Consider the following 22,406-nt stretch of genomic DNA (forward strand, 5'->3'; position numbering starts at 1 on the left):
CCGCCCCTTCCCTCCTTACTGGCACAACTTGTGAGAGCAGGTCGAGGAGCGACCTCAAGCCGAGTTTTATTGAGAAGAGTATTTTTAACCTGGAGTGGTTCTCTAGCGCCGTTTGTCATGTAGCAGTATGAACCACTCCTGCCAGTTCACTCATGCTGGACGTGCAGGTTTATGCTGGTTTCACACAAGTAGGAAATAGCAGCCTGAAAAATGGCAGTTAGAGCTTTTCTTTTCATACCACGGGTTCAAACTAAGCCAAGCACGACAAGGAAAAGCTGCTCCTGCCGCCACCTTTGATTACCCCGCAGATACTGAAGTCGATTCATTTCAAATCCCGCTGGACAGGTATTTACCCTACACTTCGCTTCCCGGCTGGCAGGTTTGGCCGGGCCCTGGCACAGGACTGACCCACGCACCACAAATAAATCGCTCTTTAAACATGAGCATTCGCAGTACGGCAGTGGAGGGGAAACACCCAGTGGGTCACTGGGCCCCCGTACAGAGATGGCAAGAGCAGCCGTGGGGAGAGCTGAAACTCAGCTACAAAACGATGCCAGAAACGTCAAGCTGCATATTCTAACCTTTATGAGCTCTGCGGTGTGAGGAGGCAGGAAAAGGCACCGCGGTCACGCCTCTGCAGGGCAGGAGTGACACCACGTGGCAGCGTGCTTTAACTGGAGCACTGAGCTCCTGAGGAGCGCCAAACTCGTTCAGCCAAGAGCCACTAATCCGGTTTAAATTAAGCAGCGTAGGTTATTACCTGCTCTGGACTGCTGATGTTTTATTAGAAAAACCCAGGAAGGTCCAGAGTAGTGCAGATAATCCATGCGGAACTTCAAGATGCATTTGCAGATCGTTTTTTAGAATGCGACAGTTGACTGCGAAGCAGCTGGTAGCTATAATGCTGCATTGCAGTGGCACCCCAGGACCGAGCCTGAGGCTCACACAGCAAATGCAGCGATGCCACCATGTGCTGTTTAGGGACCCGTGATGCAGGAGGCAGAATTTACCTGGGGTTTCCACCCACAATCTATCACCTTCCCCAGCAGGGAAGGCTGGAGCCTGTGTGAAGACCCCGACCACTGCCATGGTCACCAAACTGAACAAGTAATATTAATTCCATCTGTATCGGACTAAATTTAAATTCCATTCAAGAAAGGACTGCCGAGTTTCATTTCAGAGAAAGTATCTAAATACACACTTCAAAACAAGAGCAGACTCAATTAAAACTTTCAGAGGGGTAAAAGCTTTTCTAATTTATCTGCTGTGAGTAATTCTTACTTAGATCCCAAATCCAGCGCTCGTAGGATTCACAGCTCTGTAAAACCCTACAAGTTATCAGCAGATGTGCCAAGATGCTGCCCGAGAGCGTTTGTTGAATGTATTTTAACATTACTGAAGTTAAAATCTTTCTCTTCTGAAACATCTGCAAACCCCCATGATTTCACATTGGAGTCTCTTGCTCATGTCCATCCACTCCTGAACGAAATACTTTCAGAAGACTGAACTCGGTGTGGAAGAGCTGGGCCGTGCCTTGTTTATCATTCTTACTAGAGTCTCAGTTACCTTCTCTGGAGGTATTCAGGTGCACAAGGGCACTGGGGTGCTGGAAGCAATGGCTTGTCGGTGCTCTGTTGTGCAGCATCACAACAGGATGCTGCCACTGCCACCGTGACAGCACGGTGAGGAACATGCCCAAAAAGCACGTGCTTAGGAACTAGGGAAGGAAAGAAGTGGAATGGATCCAATACTGGCCCGAGCTGCCGGGTGAGACATACAAATTAACGGCCTGGTTGTTAAACTACGAACCAATAACCAGCTTCTGCACTGATCTGAGTCAAGGATCTTACCAAGGCCCGTTGGTCCAGAGATTGTCACACTGTCCCACTATGGGAAACTTAAAACATTCTGTCCATAGGCACACCCTCCTGCACACCCACATCCAGAGCGACACTGGGCAGCAGCCAGTCGAAGACTCGTGCCCTGCTGCATGGTGGAAAAGAAACAAAAGAGACTTTCAGCAACTTACTTCTCTTGCGTGGTAAATATATCGAAACAGCCGTTCGCCAGCATTTGGTCCAGCATAGTCAGGAGAGGCACAGACACCCTGATGAAAGAAAATCATTTAACGATGTAAATACACCTCTTGGCATACACGTAAGCACTATTTTTAATTAGAAGCAAAGACAGAAACTTCCTATCTACCTACACATATTTAAATTAGAACTCTAATTTACAGAGGGGGGTTGCTCGGTAACTTCGGTGTGTTGGCAAAATCGTCCTCATTGGCTGCGAGGGGAACGTTCCGTTACAGCCAAAAGGAAAAAACCTAATTACCAACTCGCCTGGTTTAAACTTGCAGGGTCCTGAAAACACAATTAACTGTAGTAGAAAATACCAATTTATTCTCTGGTATATAAACAAAATGTTTCAGAAGTTACACCACCTTCTCACAACAGGTAATTAGCAAACGAACCACCACACAACCCGTCAGCTGGAGGAACTACGGTCATGTTTTCTATTTCAACAGCTGAGACAAGAAACAACGCAAAAATAAAGAAAATTCTATTAATAGCTGTGGGTTTTTCCGCCAGGGACTATTTTGTATTTACACATGTTTGATAAATGACGCTTAGAGAAATTAATCTCATTATGCAGAATGAGTCACCTTTAAAGACAAATCTTCACAAGAAAATTATACTTCAAGTATTTGTGAAGAAACATGACATGAAAGGCAGACTGGGCTGCACTGGGAAGTGAGCAGCAATACACACTCCCCAGCACTGCACTACACAAAAACTGGGGCTCCTCGCACTGCGGGTAAAAGCTCCTGCCCTCGCTCCTGTGGTACACGCCTTCCCCAAGGTACTGCTGGCCCAGAGAGGTCGTCCCGGCAGGTTCACGCGGCTCAGGCGCTCCTCAGCCAGGCGTATTAGCAAAGATGTGCCGCACACCCTGACAGCCCCGTCCTGCCGAGAACGAGGAAGAAGCAAAGGGACAACGTTACCGGTCGTTCCGCAGGTTGTCCTCAAAGACCTTGAGCAATGTCTCACAAAAACCCTCCATGGCACTGGGATCATTCTGGATTTTCTTCATGTAGTCAAAAAGGCTCTGGGCGGAGTATCTGAGCTGCAACAGAAGGAACCTCAAATGAGGGCGCAGCGAATAAACCCCGCTGCAACACCCCAAAACTCCGACTTGACAGAATTCCCTCACCCCTCACACCTGCACTGCGAACACTCTTCCCACCGCAGCCAAGTGTGTAAATCCTGTCACAACCCTGCAGAGGAAAATGGCCGCTTTACTTTCATTAATCCTTTTTCAAGGAAGAGATTTTTTTCCTTTTTAAGTTTTGCCGTTTTCGGGAAAAAGACCACATTAAAGGTTCATTATTTTCTTTCTCTCAACAGAAACCATCCCCAGAGCGCCCTGGTTATCCTGCTTTACTTCAAACAGTAGCAGTGTTGCGGCTCGGCGAGTTACAGAGCGCAGGGTAAGTTCAAGAGGTGATGTTTGTTCAACAAGCTGACGTGACTGAGGAGCGCAGGCAGGCGCTGGGGGCGTGGGGCGAGCCACACAAACCAGCAGTAAGCTCGGGTTAAAAATTAAAACCAGCTCAGAACTAATGACTGCTGGTTTGACTTCAGCCCGTTCAGCGGCTGGTTTGGAAGGAGGGCAGGAGGAGGCTTTAGCTGGGTCACACCAGCTGCTGGGTATCGCAGCCTTTGCTCCGCAGCTCCTGGCTGTCGGGTCCCAGCTTTCTGGAGCCGCAGCACTGGCAGCCCAAGCCAGGCCAGTTCTCTCCTGGACCTGCAGCACGAAGAGTCCCTGCGGGATCCGTGTCCCCGAGCAGCCATCAGCACTCCCTGGAGCAGCGGGACGAGGACTGCACACCTCTGCTAGTGCCACCACGTTCCATTCTGGGACAGGTAGGAATTGTAGTTGCCAGGCGCATCTTTTACAGTATTAACTGACTTCCCTCGAGGATGAGAAGAAAGATTTGTTTCTTTCTGTTACAGAAACTACCTCCAGGAAATATCTCTTCAAGGATAAACAAGATCACAGAACCACAGACTGGTCTGGGTTGAAGGGACCTTCCAAGCTCACTCAGTCCAACCCTCTGATCAGGAACATCTGCACCCAGAGCAGGGTGCTCAGAGCCCCAAACAGCCTGACCTGGGATGGTGCCAGGGATGGGGCTTCTGCCACCTCTCTGGGCAACCTGGGCCAGGGTCTCACCACCCTCAGAGTCAAAAATTTCTTCCTTAGATCTACTCTGAATCTCCCTCTTTTAGCGCAATACCATCACCCCCGTCCTGTCCCAACAGCCCCTGCTAGATTGCCTCTGCCCACCTTGCTGACAGGCCCCTTCACATATGGGAGGTCACACTGTGAAGGATTATGAGCTCTCCCGGGGCTTGGTCAAGCTGCTTAGGGAAGGTGGAGGGTGGGGGTGGTTAGGGAGTGCCCCCCTATAAGAAACAGGCTTACATGAAGGGGGCTGTGGGAATGGTAAGTGGGGCAGATCAGTTTTGAAGTACAAACTTCTTCCAGTTTTAGTTGCAAGTGTTCAATAATTTTCTGCTGAGTCAAGAGGGGGCTGTAAGCAGTAAACTGGCCTATTCAGTCAGGGGAGGTTTTCTTTCTGAAGCTCGTACACAGCATTTTGAGAGCTCATTCAATCAGTTCCCTCAAGATTGACCCCTTTGTCAAGAAAAGAAAAAAGGTAAGATCGGTATGAGAAGTCTTGCAAGTGTCTTCCTGAAAGCAAAAGAGAGGAATCTCTAAACATTTGATCTAATTGAAATTTTATACAGTAACGTGCAGTAATGGGTTCATCAGCACAGGAGGAGGAGGAACATTTTAGCCTCGAATCAAAACTCTGAACTTGTTTTCAGAAGCTTTAGCCTACTTGTAAAGCACAGGGCTGCCAGAAAACTGTCGGTGTGGTTCCCTGTGTGCTGCGTCTAAACCCCATCCTTACACTGAAAGGTCTTTACAGGATACACGACTCTAAGGAGAGATGTCCTGAAAATTTAAGACCTGATTAATTATTGCCTACTACCCTTTAATCAATCTGTGCATTTAAAACCATGACAAATAAAGAACTATCTTGTGTTAGTACCTTGCATTAGCAGAGATCAATTAGAAGCAGAAGGAAGGCTACACCCGAGTCAAGTGTCGGCAGATCATCTTTAAATGTCTATGGTTAACCATGGAGCTTCCTCTCCTACTTCTTTTGTCTTTTAAAACCCCTTGCAGATCTCGCACCACTTTCTGAAGAAAGCTTAATTACTCAATGCTTTCCCAAAAGATTCGAATGACTGACAGGCAAGAACGGGCACAAAAGAAAAGGGCAAGGCAGCTACACGCAGGACGTTCCACAGCTGTGCGAAACCAAGGTGGAGTAGCAGGATCATCACAGAAGCTGTATAACCAAGGCAATATTTCTTCGTTAGCAAGTAATTAAATGACACAAAAGTACAGGTGTGGTGGGTAAACCATCACCTCACTGCTTGGGAGGTTTAAAAATGGGTCGTTTTCCAAATACGAACCATACGAACTTTACTGACAGAAACTCCAACTTCACAAGGTAACACTACATTTGTCCTCCTGAGGTGAACACTGCTCTTGTCCCGAAAAACCTGTGGGGACAATACCTGAGCTATAACCGTACCCGCTCGGGAGGATTTACAGAGAAGAGCATTGCCACATTTCTCCCTCATCTGTGCAGAACACAGAATTCACACTATCGCATGTGTGACATTTACCTTTCCCCGGGGTTCCACGAGGACTGGGAAAGGAAATTAGGAGGTTAATGGGTTGGAACTGGAACAACTTTGGGTAAGAATTTAAGAGGAGGCCTGAGAATGACCTTGTTCGTATTAAACACGATAAAAAGAGTTTGCCAAGGTTTGACTCTCCCATCGTTTAAGCCAATACCAGGTACTTCAGTGACAGACAACACCTGATAAAGCCAACAACAGTGTTCAAAGGGTCTATTAATCTGATGATTAAAAAGTCCTAAGGATTTTATCTCCTGAACCAGGGGAAAAGTATGAGGACGTGTGGCTACAGCAAGGGGAGAAGGCAATCACAGCTCTGGAGAGGGGCATGCTATACAGATAAGGTGCCTGCGCAGAACTTCATGAGCGTGTCTCCTAGGCAGCTTGTTGCAAAACTGAAGTACAAGACTTAGAACAGTCTCAAGGCAGTAAGTGGGACTGATAAGACCAGAAGAGAACTAGCTTAGGCAGCCAGTTTGTTACAGAGCAATCAAAATCTCAGCTACCCGTCTGCTCTCAGGATGCCCACCCACAGAAGGGCTGATCCTTACTTTGCAGCACTGTCTTGCACAGACCTGATGAAAAAGCCAGCGGGGCACAATGCGAAAGGCAGCGCCTGTCCTGGAGATGTTCAGTAGATCGACACACCCTAACGGCTGCCAGTCTCCCATCCAACCAGTCTCCTCAGAGCCCTAACGACCCTTCTGCACCCAGCGCACTGGGAGAGCCGGGATGAAATCAGACGTACAGACAATTGCTAAAGGCTCCAGTTGTCACAGAAGCATTTCAACAGGGCAACATCTGCTCACGGAGTCAGAACATTCCTGTAACACGTGCAGAAGAAACCACGTCACGCTCAGTAAGTAACACTGGTTTTGGATCATTTCTAATCCCAACAAATTTACAGCATTGAAGTGGCAGTAGCCTATTTTCCCAGTAACTTTAGAAAAATTGCATATAATTTAAATTTTAGCACAAGTGAAACCATGTCTCTCTTGTTTTACTTGCATCACTCCTTTAATAAATCAAATCTTTGGAGGCCAGTAAATCTAAGACTCAAGTCAGTGATAATTTTATGAGAAGCGGGAATATCATAATTCACACCATTTTTTCTTTAAAAAAAGAATGACAGAAATTATTCTCAAATGTATTTTGCTCAAGAATTGACAACCAAGAAAACTGGATTTAGGCTCTGTTCCTTCAAACCAAATATGCATTAATTTGCATACAATTTGTCATGGTGACCAGATGTTTTAGAACATCATCTACAAATGTCCCAACGTTTTCATTTGTAAGAACTAACACAGCTGTTCAAAGCTCCAAACAGTACATACATACATATAGATAGATATAAAAAGGTGTTATATTTAATTTCCAAAATAGGTTGAAGGTTTGTTTGGTTGGGTTTCTTTAAGGTTTTACTTAAAATTTCTACAACATCTTGAAATGTAGTTTTCACTCTTTGTGGGGGAGGGCAATCACAGGACATTCCGTGCTTTAATGAAACTTTAAATGTAGTGTAGTTCAACAATAACGAAATTATACCAAAATTATCCCCTGACCCCTGGAGCTGCAGGGTTTGCGAACTGGAGAAAGAACACCATTGTACAGTGCTTGTCTCCATATACTGAGAGGATTTTTTATGCAGCCATAGGAAATGCGCATCATTGTGGGCCAGATATATAATTAGAAGATTCTTTTACTCAGAGAAAGTGCCCTTTGAACCAAGGCGATGTAGCAGAATGCCAAATCCCAAAGGGAATGACATCTTCTGGTTTTCCACATCACTTCAAATGCTGGAGCCATAATTCTTTCAGCAACCAGGCTGCCACCAACGTGTTTCTGAGATACCCCACACAGCTCATTGCAGAACATCTCTTTAAAAAGCAAAACAAAGAACTACTCTTGCTAAACACACTGCAGAGCAATTTTAGCTATGGAAGAACAGCCCCTGACCACGGAGCCACAATGGAGCCTTTCTCCTACTAATTCCCCGAGATGACTTCAGGACAAACTGACATTTGAACTCACATTATCTTGCAGTGTAGAAGAATCTTCTAACTTTCTAACTTCTATGTCCACATGTGTACGTGCAAATATATTTTTAAGAGAGGGAAGGAAGGAGAGATCACAAGAACATGCCCAGGTTACTGCACAGACATGTATCTGAATAATCCTTTACCCAAGATTTTAAAAATCTGCTTCTTTCATATGGATTTAATAGCAACAGTGCTTAAAATTTTCTATTGATGTTTTAAATCAGTCCCTGGATATTCAGCAAAGAACACTACAGGCTTTGAGAGGATCATTTGGAACACAAGGCATTGCAAGACACATAAATTCTAATTTACATGTCACATTTGAAATACTAAACATACTTCACCACACAAGTGTAAGGGCCCTACACTTCGAGCTCCCGCGCACTTCTGTCTGCCTCGAAAGAGAATTAGGTCATCTTCCTGCTAAAGCCAAAGCCCTTGAGAATATTTTAACCGGAACAAGCCTTCAGCGTTAAAGAAGAACGTGGGGTCACAGCAAGTTAACATTTCAAAATCGTATTTTGAAAACAGTTCAGAAGTTTCCCTTAAACATACTGGCAGATGGAACCAAGGGAAGGGAGTAGAAGGGGCTGAACTGTTGACACTTTTCAAAACCAAGCACAAACATAATCTTAAAAAAGAAAAAAGTTATTAAAACGTTGAAAAAGAATTTTCCTCTGACCTCGGTTAGCAGCCAGAATGTCTGTTTCCCCACAACTTTCCTCCCTTTTTATATTTATATGAATAACTCTGGTTTTGGTGGAGCCTCCTATAATTAACTGCGTTTTAGTAAAAGCTGAATTTCATGTGCATGTCTGCTATTAAAAAAAAAATCTGTTAAGAGTTATACTGGCTATCTGGTAATTATTGTCACAAACCAGTAAACATATGCTTTCAGAGTTTTAAAAGAGCCATTGCTATATAACTAGTTGCTATTTTAGAAACATTAGAATTCTCAGAATTGGTTTAAATACATGAGAGTGCACAGACACCAAATTAGCTGCTCAAAACCCACAGGCATATGGACATCTCTTGATCACAAGCGCAGAACCCGCGGCACCAGGCAAAACCCGCCGCTGGGGCACTTCTGAACAGCTCGTGGTAAGACTCAGGAGTGGAAGCCATGGGAGACAAGCTTGAAATGATTATCTCCTTCCTCCTGTGAACCCAGCAGGAGCTGTTCTCTCTCCACAAAAACTGTTTCCTGACACTTAGCACTTTTCCACCAGCTTTCTTAATTAGAGACGGCAATCTTAATGAGAAACACTCTGAAGCACTGCTGGGGCGCTGACTCATGACCTCCTCCTCCTGTTACAGGACCACTGCAATTTAAAGACCTCACTGACAGTCCAGAATAGTCTGTCACTGGTCTGGTATTTCTCCATAGTGCCATACTGAACTGCGTCCTCACCCCCCTAGTTTCCATATACGTTCCATTTGAGGCTACATCAAGTAACAAAAATGTTAAAAGCTAAGTACCTTGAAACGAAGACCTCTGAAACTAGCAACACCAGCTGTAATATAGGACAGAATCACAGAATTGTTTAAGTTGGAAGAGGCCTTTAAGATCATCAGGTCTGACCATTCCCCTAGCACCAGTCACACCACTAACCCCTGTCCCTCAGCACCACCTTGACATGTCCCCAGGGGTGGGGACGCCACCACTGCCCCGGGCAGCCTGTTTCAGGGCTTGACAACCCTTTTGGTGAAGACATTTTTCCTCATGTCCAACCTAAACCTCTCCTGGTGCAACTTGAGGCCATTTACTCTTGTTCTGTCCCTTGTTACTTGGGGGAAGAGACCGACCCCCACCTTGCTCCAGCCCCCTTTCAGGAGCTGTTGAGAGTGAGAAGGTTCCTCTGAGCCTCCTTTTCTCCAGGATAAACAATGCCAGAAGGATACACATAATAAAGTCTGGCAGTGTAACAAACTAGCAAAACCAGTGATAAGGACGCTGTTCATGCACAGAAGAATGAAAGAGATACTGCAACGCTCAGAGGATCCAGAGAGACATCGGAATGATATTTCTTTGTAATCTAACCTCTGGCATTTCTCTGGAACTTTTGTAGAAAGTATATCAAAATAAAAAAAAAAAATCCAAACGTACCGTTGACACATACTGACAACGAACAGGTAACAGCTTGCATCAGGTTACCAATGAAAACCGGCATCCACCTCACTTAAGAAGAGCCACAACGTTTAGCTGAAAGGTTGGAAGGGTGAGCAAATAATCCTGAGAGCTGACTGGACCAACAGGCTGGAACTCTCGCATTCTATCAGGCCAGGAATGGGAAACAAAGTGACCACACTCCTTGTTTCCTGCACACTCAGCAAGTCAGATGAAAAATACAAAGCCCATCAGGTTTAACAGTATGATTTGATTTCTTTTAGAAACGTTACATATGAAATTCTCACAGAAAGAACCATCTGCAATATCCATTGTAACAGGCTAAACGATCCAGTCAACAATTTTATCTGGTAAACACACTTTCCTCCCACAGAGGAAAGCTGCTCTGCGTTCTTACCGTTGTCTCTGTTAATCCACCAACTGACACCGAGAGACCCAAAAGCACGTAGTATTGGTACGTTGGCAAACCCAGCAGCTGGGTGATTCGAGGGAAAGCTTCTGATGCAGCATTCCAGTTTAGAGTCTCTTTCTCCGACCTGGGGAAAGGGGAAGGCAAAAAATAATCTTATATGTGCGCAACACTTCTCCATACGCTCCTATGAGCGTATATACGCTCCTCATCCTCCAGCAGCACATCAGTGCAGAAAGTCTCTGAATTACCTAAAAATGAAATTAACCACTGGTCTTCAGGCACATGGGGAAAACACAAATCAAAGCTTTGCCTACTGCCGGTAAAGCGAAGCGGTCTTCAAGCCCTTGCTCTGATTCAGATAAGGGATTTCACCCACAGTTTCCTTTTCACGTGCAGTTTTCTCTACATCAAGAAAAGAAGTTCTTTCTTGCGTTCCATTCAGAGTTCTCCACCACCAAGGGCTAGTCACCAACTGATACAGACGGACTTATCCCAGGAAAGGCTGGCACACGTACACCCCTCCGCAGCCCCGCAGACAGAGCACGTGGAGTTACAGGTTGTTGAGATTGCTTCTGTTTGCTGAACAAACAGAAGGGGGACACAGAGTTGGATGTTCCTCATCCCAGTCAGGTTTTATAATCACCATTCAGGAACGAGAGGCTCTCGCCCTTGCTTTAACTAGAAATTCCATCTTGGAGAACTACTGCAACCAGAGCTTGGTTAAAATAATACAATTCATAAAAAATTATCATTATGATCAATCAATGTCTTCCAGCTGATGAAAAAAATTCAAGAAGAGGGATGCCAATAAATTCCAGCTCTCTCATTATGAGGAGAAAATGAGATTATAAACCAGACGTTTTATGTAAACCAGGCGTTTCACGAACAGCAGGATTATCAAAACACAGCTCCCAGCAGCTCTGCTTTACCAGTGGTCTCCCATCTACTACTGCCACGATCTCTGCCATCCACCATGAAAGTGGCTGATGGGTTCATCAATTATTGGGGTTGATCCAGAGAAGAACTTAACAGTTCATGCTGCCTATCAGACCTATCCCTCAGGAAACTGTGGTTTTAACTGGAACTCATACTAGAAGTTTTTCTTTTGAATATCTTATGTGTTTACACATACTCATTGGACACTTCGATGAAATTTTAAGAGCACCAAATATTCCTCCATACACGTCTTAGGCATTTGAGCACAAAAATTAGACCAGGTTGGTTGTGGTAGGTGCAACTGTGTGCATGTATCTTTTTACTTTAACTGGTTTAGGATACGTTTTTCAATATATTACCTTGGAAATATCCTCTCTAGCTCTTCCCGATGAGGTATATGTGGAACTGGAGGACGGTCAAAATGTAAAAGAGTAAGGAACACAGATCCAGCATGAGCTCGAAATTTATCTATTTTTTCAGCTGACTGTTGAGCCAGCCAGCACATTATCTGTTTGCAGCTACAAAGAAGGAAACAATCACATAATTCAATCACTAGAATGCACATGTAAATTGAAAGTGCTTCAACAGTATCACAAATATCTTGCTATGGAAGTATTCTGGTTTAGCGCTTCCGAATGAACACGTAAGTGATGTAAGACATGAATACGGTGACAGCATCTTTAAAGCTTTACCTTCTATAGATCAATCAAACCGTCATAGTGTCAATATTACTATTGATGAAAATAGATGAAAATAGAACAGAAACCTTGAGAAAAGCACATTTTCAAGCAAAAAACTGCACATGTAGCAGAGGACAAGTTTATCCCAAACTTCATATATCCCAAATTAATCACTTCCTCAACTCTGGCTACTTTTTAACATCACCCTATTTTGCCTACATTCATAACAGAACTCTCAGCTACAACAGTGTGTTCCACAAGGCCCTTTACACCTTCAGAAGGGACAAAAACCAGATAGAATTCCTTCAGTTACAGCAAGAATATCTAGAAAATGTGATCCAGCTGGCAGGGACGCATTTCTAACTTTCATGGGAATAGCCTATGTCTACAATGGACCAATAGGAAAAAGCCCCTGGACAACGGGCACTTGTTGATTAGTTATTCCTACAGAATCCAGTATTTTCCTTCAAAGCGTCCTTTGAAGTTTGGGGGGTTTTCAACGAAAAGAGAAATCACGTATCGTATATATTCAGCTAACCATTGGGCATGCTCTGTCCTAAACCAACACCATAGAAATGTTTTGCTGAACTCAAGCTATGCTTAAAAACCATTAAGTTTTGGGGAGTTTGCTTTGTTTTTACTATAAGGAGTATTGTATCATCAAAGTAAAATTCAGAAGCTCAGTGTAAATTATCTTTTTCTGTATTTCCTCACTAATAATTCTGGGAAGAAGATAGAAACGAATACAAACTCATCTCCACATTGTATCACATTCCAAATGACTAACACAATGCTCTGGATAAGCGGGCGAGTTTGCTTTCTGTTGAAGTGAACAATACTGGCAAGCACTTCAGAGGTGGCAAGTATAGACCAAATCTCAGAGATGCACCGAACTTCAAAGCTGGGACTGCCACCCAGTTTCTCTCAAAGAGGTTGGTCTCTCTGAAGAACAGATGCAGTGCTCTCAGCATCTGTATGGGCGCAAGCTTGCGGCACTTCTATCAAAAGTTCTCTTACACTCAGTAAAGAAGTATAGAATACATAAGTAATGCTTTCTTGTATGGACTGGCAGGTAGCTGTAAGAGATAAGACACAAAGGCAGTACAATTAGCTTACATGTTGGCATTAATTAACTCTGCTTCATTCTGAACCAGCAGAAGCGTCACTTCCATTAAACTTGTCATAGCAGCTTCACGTACCCTGTTGAAACAGAGACACACTAGTTAGATCAGTATTTATTCGGGTAAACACACCAGCGGTTAAGTCAGACACTGACAAAAATCCAGACGAACGGGAGCGCTGACCACTGAGCGCAGCCCCCGCCTGTCTGGAGGACGAGCAGCGTGCGCAGCTGTACCCCCACAGCCCCGGCTGTGAAGTGAAGCCCACGCTGCACTGAGGGGACATCCATCCTAGCTGCCAGGCAAGCCCCTGCCTCACCACGTTGCTTTTCATTCCAGATAGATGTTGTCAGATTCATTCATGATTTTCAGAAGGTTAAAACTGATAACGATTACTGACACTTAGTGTGAAAGTGGATGTATTTAAACCTAAGTGCCTCCTCTGCTTCTAAACATCTTCTGAAAAAGGCCAACCGACATTTCAGTGTTAAGGTATTTAAGCACTGTTAAAATTGTCATATTCTTGTAAATTTTCAAGCTTAGTATTTCCAATATATAAAAAAAATTGCTACTCAGAATAGCTTAAATCTCTGTGCTGAATACTAATAGATTTGATGAAAAAGGTCATCTAAAGTAACACTAAGTGGTGCTTGAAGTGCATCTTACCTATGTGATGATTTGCTGCCTTCAAGATGTCTAAATACAGTATCAATATAAAAAAAAAGAAGATAACTGTAATACCAACTTTAAAAAATCAGTACACTTGTTTTAAAGCACATGCCTTGTCAATACAGAGCTGTGAAAAATAGTTTCTTTCTTAACACATGGGCAATGCAATGTGGCAGTTCCTCAGCTGGTTACACGGTCCTGCAGAAGACCAGGACCAACAAATTCATCACATTAATCATTCACAGAAATTACATTTTTTCTCCAGCAACTAAAAAATAATTTAAAAAAATATTTGAGAAGGTTACACCTGCCTACTGTGAAAAGAAATACTCCTGGTTCTATTTTCTAAAACAAGCTGAAAAAAGTTGCCTATGCAATCTAAAACTGGGTGGGACATTTGTAATAATGGTAAAAAAGGTAAATTACATCATTTTTTCCTAAGTGGCTTAATACAAGTTTGGCAATCTTTCATCAGAGCACGATTTCCTACTTTTTCGTATCACTGTTAGATATTCATGTCTAACACCTGTAGACAGGTTGGACAAGTCCCAGCAAACAATCTGTCAGAAGAAACAAAGTTTGCATATGGAAAGTAAAGGTGGTTAAACTTTCCCACGATTCCATTAAAGACAGACAAAAATTACAAATCGAGACAAGGTCTCTCCAGAGAAATGGCAGTTCTCCCCATATCTTTCCATCTTGGTCAATGGTTTAGAAGCAACAGAATGAGAAAATATTCAGATCTGAGAGGCCACAAAAGTATTTAGCAGCCAACAGTCTGCTTTGAGAAAGGATCCCCCTTCCCCCTGTAATCTCACGTTTCTTGACTTCATTGTGGCTGGCATTGCCAAAGAAGCCTAAACAGAATCTGGTGGTCAAAGCACATTTGCATGTTATGGCTGTTGGGAGTGTAATTTTCTCAGGATTTCTTTGAAAGTTTCCACTTTGTGGAGTTACACTCTGTTTTTAAATTGCAGCATAGGCAGAAGGATAAACGAAGGGCAGGGGGAACTGAAGTGAGAGCTGTCAGATGCGGAAGTTAACTTGAATATCTAACGATACGTAGCCAGGTTCTTACCCACCTCAGTATCTCACCTCATTTTGAAAGCAAAACGCTTAGTACCTCTTTCCTTTGTCTGACTCCCCACCCTATATGGTTGCTCTTACATTTTCTTTCAGCTACACCTGTCTTTCTCTTGGGTCACCACGTTCTCTGAGCAGGAGACCTGCTCCCCTCCCTCTTGCTTTGGGGCTGAGGAGGAAGGAGAGGGAGGGCCAAGCTCATTTTCCCCTTGTGCAAGCTAGAGTGACCTGCTCTTGATCCTTGCTAGCTTGCATCCTTGTTTCCTCTTCTACATTTGAGATGTCCAACACGCCTACTTGGCTCTGATTTCTTGTGCTATGTTGTTATTTCCTTGGCGCGTGACAATTTTAACAACCAATACTGAGGAGCTGGATATCATTATGCAAAACAAGAAACATACAAACACACAAATACTAACTCAAGCTGCTAAGAGTAGTCCGGATTATTTGCCCTGTGTACTCTTCCAGCACGTTTGTAGTGAAGTACCCTGAAGGAACAGGGCTAGTCAGTGAAAAAAGTGCCCAATATTAACGTCGCACAACATACCTTTCTTCTGCTGTGCACTGCAGAACTTACACTTCACTTTCGGTTCTAAGGCAGAGTAGTTATAAATAACTATTGCAACTCACGGTGGAACTGATAAGATCTCAGCAACTGATAATGACTTGGTAGAGCGCAAGCATTCGCAAGCATTCAAGTTTGACAGCAGTATAAACTACCCCGTGACTGCTGGCGGTGGAAAACTCTAGCATGATACATATTGCACCAAAGAAAGCCCAGTCACAGCTTTTCTTCCTCCGTAAGACCTGCCCTGTGTTTGAGCTCTCTAATAAGCAATCGTGAAGAGGAGAATGCCACAATAACTAACTCTTTTTCCTTTTTTAAAGCAAACCTGGGTCTACCAAATGGAACAATCACACTCAAGTCACAAGTGAGTAGGACAGAATTCTACAAGAGACATAACCAGAAATTTGAGCCTGAACAGCAGTTCCCAAAGTCGCACAAGGTGCACTTGGCATCACGTGTTACACCGGCTTTGCAGAGGGATCAGCACGCTGCGCGTGGCCGCTGCGGCTCAATACAGCCAGGGCGCCAGAAGCAGACTGCTGCGCTCGCAGCAGGGAGGAGGGAGCCAGCAAGCGGCTGAGACTGTTTTGGCCACAGAAGGAAGCGTGGTGAGCAAAGAGGAGTGCGCACGCTCCCCTGCAAGGCAGCAATTACCATCACAGGTCACAACCATCATCTGTGAGCTCTGCCAGCTTTGCTTTAGCCGCAACATACGTAGCGTGGAGCCCTTCATTTCAGCCGTCCTCTACCCCTCCTCACCCGCTCAGTCTCAGCTGCCAGTTACAACACAGTACGTGCCACTCAGTTACATTAAAAGGAAATTCTGTTTCGAGTTCATACTCTACTGTTGAAAACACATGTCAAAGAGGAGGATAGTGACTGAAAAAATGTCTGAAACAGTTATTTCGCTCGGCAAGGATATCATTGAAATTAAACACCAAAGCCCACTGCCTATGCAGTGACTCAGCACTGTTAAACAAGAGCTTCTTCGGTGAACCAGGAAAATAAGGAAATCTTTGCAACCAACAGAATTATTTCACACCAGTACTTTTCGGGCACTCCTCCTTCCTGCCTGCAATGTGATAAAAGCATGGTCAGATACTAGACTCGAACCATCAAGAGGTTGTCAGTTTACAATCCTGAACATGCATCTCTGTACCCTGAGATGCTTCACAGCGTTGCCAGACAGGTCTAGTAAATGTGCTACCTTGTCATTACCAGAGCATACAAACAGCATTACCCGTACTGATACACAGGGCTGATTCTGGACGTATCAAATCATACCTGGGACAACACAGAGCTGCATATTTGACATTAAAATTATGTATTAGGACAATAAATTTAAAAAGTCTTTGTCAAAACCAGCATTTTACTCAAAATCAATTTCCAGCAATTAACAGACAACTAAAATTATCACATACACTTAGTTTATAACTTCTGTCTGCAAAGTTTAAGTGTTACTTAAAGCTCCAAGTCCTCTACACAGCAGCAATATTGTCATATTTTAAATGTGCAGATACTGGATTTATTTCTGAATTCTGAAATTTTAATACTTTTTATTAACAAGTACTATTTCAGGCTGGGCATATTTGTGCTCACATATACACGCAGAAAAGCACCCTCTCAAGATGGCCTGTGTGCTTCCTCAGTACTCAGTTGATCTCTAAGATCCATATTTCACATGATTTTCTCACCCTGTCACTAACAGCTCAGAGTCACCAGCCTTGAAAATCTGTCCCTAACAGGTAATGCAACTGCTCCCTCTCCTGGCAAAAAGTCTCCACAACATGAACGTACGACAGGAGAGTTCACCCAGCAGGAGCAAATGTCTTCAAAGAAAGAGACAGTCTCAGTACCTTTTACAACTAAATACATTCCTGATAGTCACTGAAAGAAAATAACGGCATCCGCAACACCAGAATAAGCCTGAACTTCAGTTTAAAACACAACAGTCCCCATCTTCCAACTTGTGAGGCAAGGGGCAAATTCTTGTCAGCCTTTCCTTTCGCTTGCTATCTCTCTTCCCCTAGCGTATCTCTACCTATGCTCAGCTCTCGAAAAGCTTGGAGCCATCCGTTCTAACAGGTTTTGAAAATTCAGTTTTTAATGAGACATCACAGATGACAGCGAAGTTCACATCTCAGTTTGTAAGGCATCTTACCATCCTCCAACATCTCCCCGGCTGTCTGTGGTGTAGTCAGTCACCCCACCAAGCAGCGTAGCATAAATCTGCGTAACATTATCTTTGCAGACGTATTCTTGCTGGGATCCTTCTCCCTTTACACCTACTGTCTGGCAAACCCTTTAAAAAGAGAAAAAGGGGTGGGGGGAACCACAGCACCAGCAAGTAGAAACATTAAGATCACAGCTTTGCTCTGTTGCTTAATACAATTCCTTGGACATACAACATTCGAAAGACCTATAACATCTGTCACAATCTGTATGAAGAATATCCATACTATCAGTATGAAGAATATTTGTGAGCCTACTGAGTACTGTTTGACCTGAGAATTTCTGATCAGTATTCAGGTTTAAACGAACACTGGCAAGGCTAAAAACTCAACAGATAAGCAGATCGGTTTTACTCTGCAACACTACGAAAAGGAACATACTTAAAGTACCTGCTACTTTACTGTGTCACCAGTTCATCTAGAAAAAATACAGCTGCAGAATGAGAAGCAACTACCTCAATGTTATCGTTAAGTATTTGGCTAACTCTCCTCAAAATGAAGTAAGCAAGAAGAGCCAAGGACTAATACAATTTTGTATTAACAAACTTCTTTACGTTGACGAGCCGGGTTTTTGGCACCATTAACTATTAAAGAGCGCATACACACACAATGACACTATTAACACAAACTACACTGCGGCCTGTCAATACAGAAAACATTCCTTTAGAGAAGAAGCACGATTTCTTTAAACCAATTCAATACTCTTATTAAGAAAGTGGAAAAAACATATTTCTTCCTCCTCACTAAAGCTCACTAAACCGCAGCCCATGAGAAAAGTTAACTTTAAAATATACTCCTCCCAGTCAGGTAATTGATTTAAAAACCCCACAGCCATCAGAGCTGTACTCCACCCTCAGATGCGTGATAAGCCTCTGAATCAAAGATATATTGAATAACAGAGAGGCAGACCCGCACTAAAAATGTGTATGTCATAGTGCAACTGATCTCAAGAATGATGCTACAAGCTCACAACAGAAAGCACAATGAACAGCAGAAAGCTTCTAGGGGAAGAAATAAAATTAGACAAAAATAAAGATGATAAACCTACTTTGCAATTGCTATTAGGGCATCTCTTCTGGCTGCTGCAAAGCTCACGTCTGCAGGAGAAATTAAGGTCACTTTCTTCAAACCCTCCAAAACCTGAAAAAATGCAAATATGGAGATATTTAAATTCAAACCAGTACTTATGATAAATGTTAAATTTAGATACCATACTGAAAGGAGCTCAATCCCACAGGACAGAACCAAGCAGACAACAACAGCGCGTGGTTTCTCACAGGACCTGTCAGCATGTCTCACTTTTCCCTTCGGACAAACGTTCCGTAGCAAAGGGGTAATTCAGGCTCTGGCTTTTCCATTGACACCACGAAAGCAGGAGTAAACTTTAATTATCAGAATATATGGCAAGCTAAACTTCTGATGATTTTCTGGAGTTACTGTACATTAGAATCCAAACCTCTGTGACAAAGACCTTTAATTATGATCATTATTACGCATTTGATTACCATCATAGGTTTCATTCAATAACTGTCTGGCCTCTTCTTGTTACGAGGATCACATTTGCTCACCTGTTGGAGCCTGCCCTTTAGCAGAAATCTTGGAAGGGCCCCAAGAGCTCGTGAAAAGCCACAACGAATCATTTCCTCTGTGTTCTGTAGTTCTGAAACGTACTGTGTCACCAGCTCATCTAGAAAAAATACGATTGAAGAGTGAGAAGCAACTACCTCAATCATTATGATCAGGTATTTGGCTAACAACCAAATAAAACAGAAAAAGATCCCCCAAGCAGAGCAGCTGGAAAATTTTACAATTCATTAAAGCAAAGTAGAGAAAAACTTAAATTTCCTACAGGAAAAAGACAAAAATGTTCACTGTTACATGAATGAATTTTTATTTTCTAAATATGAAGTCAAGATTTGCAGACAGACTAATCACAGTCATTTAGAGAGAGAAGACAAAGTTCTCCATTTTTAGAACTTACAGTATTTTAAAAATCCAAAGAATAAGTATAAGCACAATTTTCTGTGCGAACACAGGGGAACAATATTTACAGGTCATAATTTTCCACAATTAGACTTAGGAAAGACATGCCTCTGGATTTGTGAAGGTCAGTTATTTGACAGCTTTCCCCAGAAAAAGTCTTAATTGGACTCGGGGTTTAAAGACACACACAGATCATACACACGCAATGAGATCGTTTTCAAGAGGTTTTTTATAGAGACACAGATAAAGCTGAGCTTTTGCAGGAGACAGCTCAAAAAGAAGTAACCACTTTGCAGTAGGGATGCTGTGCTCGGACTCTGTGCGTCGTTACTTGACGAAACAGGGACAACGGCTCTACAAATAGTAGCAGAGACAAAAGGCACAAGAATAAACTGAACTGTCCATGGAAACGGGAGGCTCAACAATGAAGTGAATTGATATGAAGAAGAAAATGAGGATGAACAAAAAAAACAACAATGAAAAAAGTCAGGAATCTATCTACGCATTTCTACCGTAGTTTATCACTGACTTAACAGACAATACTTCCTTTACCAGGTTTTTCAGCTGCTATATCGAACGCTTCCGTAAACTGCAGAGAAAAACAAGGTACTGCCGAAAAGATTCTAAGAACAACCAAGATGGCTGCAGTAAACAGAGCTGCGGTTCACAAAGGAGAAAGGTGGTCTTACTAACCGCCTTACTGAATATGCACTTTTAATCCTCAAAGACAAAGAACCAGAGATCCTGGGAAGATTACATAACTGTGCCATTGCTTACTGTCACCTAAGATTTAAATGATTGAGCAATGTTTGCTAGAGGAAGAAAGAAAAGTTACCATACTACACATTAATCATGAGCGACTTTTCTTTTTTTTTTTTTTAAATTCCTATGCAGTTGGCAGGCCTCAACTAGTTCCTCACATCAGGTAACTAGATCCCTGTCCAGAGGTTAGCAATACCTTTGTATAAGCACATCTATTATTCAAAAATTTCCAAACCACTGCAGTGTAAGATAGAGTCTTGAGGCCATAGGAAGCTGCGATGCTTGCTCAGACAGCAAGATGATCTTCGACAGCAAGGCTGTGACAGTCTGGCCTTGGACTGATGTAAATTTGAGATTGACGTTTTAGCCAAATGACGTGAAATTAAGACAATGACAACTAGTAAATAAGCAGCTCTTTACTTACAACTACTTAGTAATTACACTAGTGAGGGTAAAATGCAAATGTTAATATTCTTCTAAGAGTCTTCAGCTTCATAAAACACATGGCCTATGAAGCGTCTACAATATTAATTCAAAACAACCCATCCTGAAAGAATATTAAAAGAGAAAGTCATCAAAACCAAAACAGAACACATTAAAGCAGAAGAAGTAAACCAAAGGAAAGGTGAAAAAAACCAGAGGCAAAAGAAGTGATTCAATAAAACTGTGGTCTTACAGGGACAGATTCTGAATGCTGAACTCCAAAAGTTTGTGCTTTCATTTTAACCTGTCGAGCCATAGTGTCCTTGGCATCCAACTGTCCTTGCTAACCAATTCCCCTGCTTTAAGTCAGCCACAATCTCTGGCATACGGTTTATCAAAACACGATGTGAAATGTCCCACTTCACTAAAGTTAAGGATGTGCCACAAACACATATTCTCTGCGTCCTCGTTTTCCAGTATGAAATAGAAAAGCCATCTGTTTTTCCAAACAACCATTACTGTGGTACCTTGTGTTCACCTCCAGTCTCAAACAAGCAAAACCCCCGAGATATTTCCTAGACTTTCGGGTGGTTTTACCATTCTTTCCTGAAGCATTTTAAGGTCTTGTAACATTAGTGGTGCTCCTCCCCATTCTACCCAATACCTCCCAAGTGCAAGTTAGGTCCAGCCCAGTGTTTTCTGCCTCTGCTGTAAAGATGAGTCATTACCCTGTAGAGCTGGATCAGCTTCTCCCTTTTCACTGATGTAATATTCATTACACAGCGCAGCCAGGGCAGACACTGCAGACTCCTGAAACAAAGGCAAAACTGTGAACCTCATACTTGATGATAACTGTGCTTAGAATTAAAAGGTTAGGAAAAAAGAGAGTGCATTTTCTTTAAAAGAATCATTCCTTTCAGGTGCTGCCATTTACTTTATTTTTTCCCAAGACGGGTCTAAGGACAGATGAACAGGAAAAAAAACAGATTCTACTCTTGTTCTGTCAAAAGTACCAGTAAGTTAAACGAATAGCTGAGATTCTTTTTTATTCTCACTAAAGTTCTTTGAAACAACCAAAACCAACACACCTTACACATACAAGTTCACCAAAACAGACACAGAATTCCATATGACTGAAACCACTCAGCTGACAGCAAGGACCTTCGAGCAACCTCCCGTGACTAGAACTGCCAGCCACTGCCAGTGCCAGCACCTGCCAGCTGCTTGGTCCAGACGTACTCACGAGAACACCCTTCGCGAAAGCTGCTCCAGTACTGGTCAAAAATGGTCATCAGAATTTTGAGGAATTTAAATTTTTTTTAAAAAATAAACTTTCTTACCAATCGAAGAAACATTCAAGAAACAACTAGATTCTACGGAAAATAACTCACCAACAGAAAGCAAAAATTTGTCTAATTCTGTATTTCCTGTGACCACATGAGGCAGGAGGAACTATTGTACCTTTACATGCTGTTGTGCTCCACTTGAGACAAAAGGGAGACTTCTGAGGCTGTCATCGATTAACCACTGCCAGCCACCTGCAAGAGAAAGTAACATAAAGGGTATTCGTGTCTCTTACCTGCTG

General features: G+C 42.9%; 1 protein-coding gene across 1 annotated transcript in view; it reads right to left on the bottom strand.

Annotated features, from left to right (window-relative positions):
* Nucleotides 1-22,406, bottom strand: part of TBCD (tubulin folding cofactor D) — a gene marked incomplete at its 5' end in the record, with an annotated part of 93,904 nt that overhangs the window by 7,706 nt on the left and 63,792 nt on the right. Inside the window, 10 exons of the mRNA XM_010136695.1 lie at nucleotides 2,030-2,107; nucleotides 3,008-3,129; nucleotides 10,351-10,489; nucleotides 11,661-11,819; nucleotides 13,098-13,181; nucleotides 17,584-17,724; nucleotides 18,702-18,793; nucleotides 19,222-19,340; nucleotides 21,550-21,631; nucleotides 22,283-22,359. Coding sequence (XP_010134997.1) covers nucleotides 2,030-2,107; nucleotides 3,008-3,129; nucleotides 10,351-10,489; nucleotides 11,661-11,819; nucleotides 13,098-13,181; nucleotides 17,584-17,724; nucleotides 18,702-18,793; nucleotides 19,222-19,340; nucleotides 21,550-21,631; nucleotides 22,283-22,359 — 1,093 coding nt within the window. The remainder of the gene's footprint in view (nucleotides 1-2,029; nucleotides 2,108-3,007; nucleotides 3,130-10,350; nucleotides 10,490-11,660; nucleotides 11,820-13,097; nucleotides 13,182-17,583; nucleotides 17,725-18,701; nucleotides 18,794-19,221; nucleotides 19,341-21,549; nucleotides 21,632-22,282; nucleotides 22,360-22,406) is intronic.

Source organism: Buceros rhinoceros, unplaced genomic scaffold (assembly GCF_000710305.1).
Source record: "Buceros rhinoceros silvestris isolate BGI_N320 unplaced genomic scaffold, ASM71030v1 scaffold7325, whole genome shotgun sequence".
Taxonomy (NCBI): domain Eukaryota; kingdom Metazoa; phylum Chordata; class Aves; order Bucerotiformes; family Bucerotidae; genus Buceros; species Buceros rhinoceros.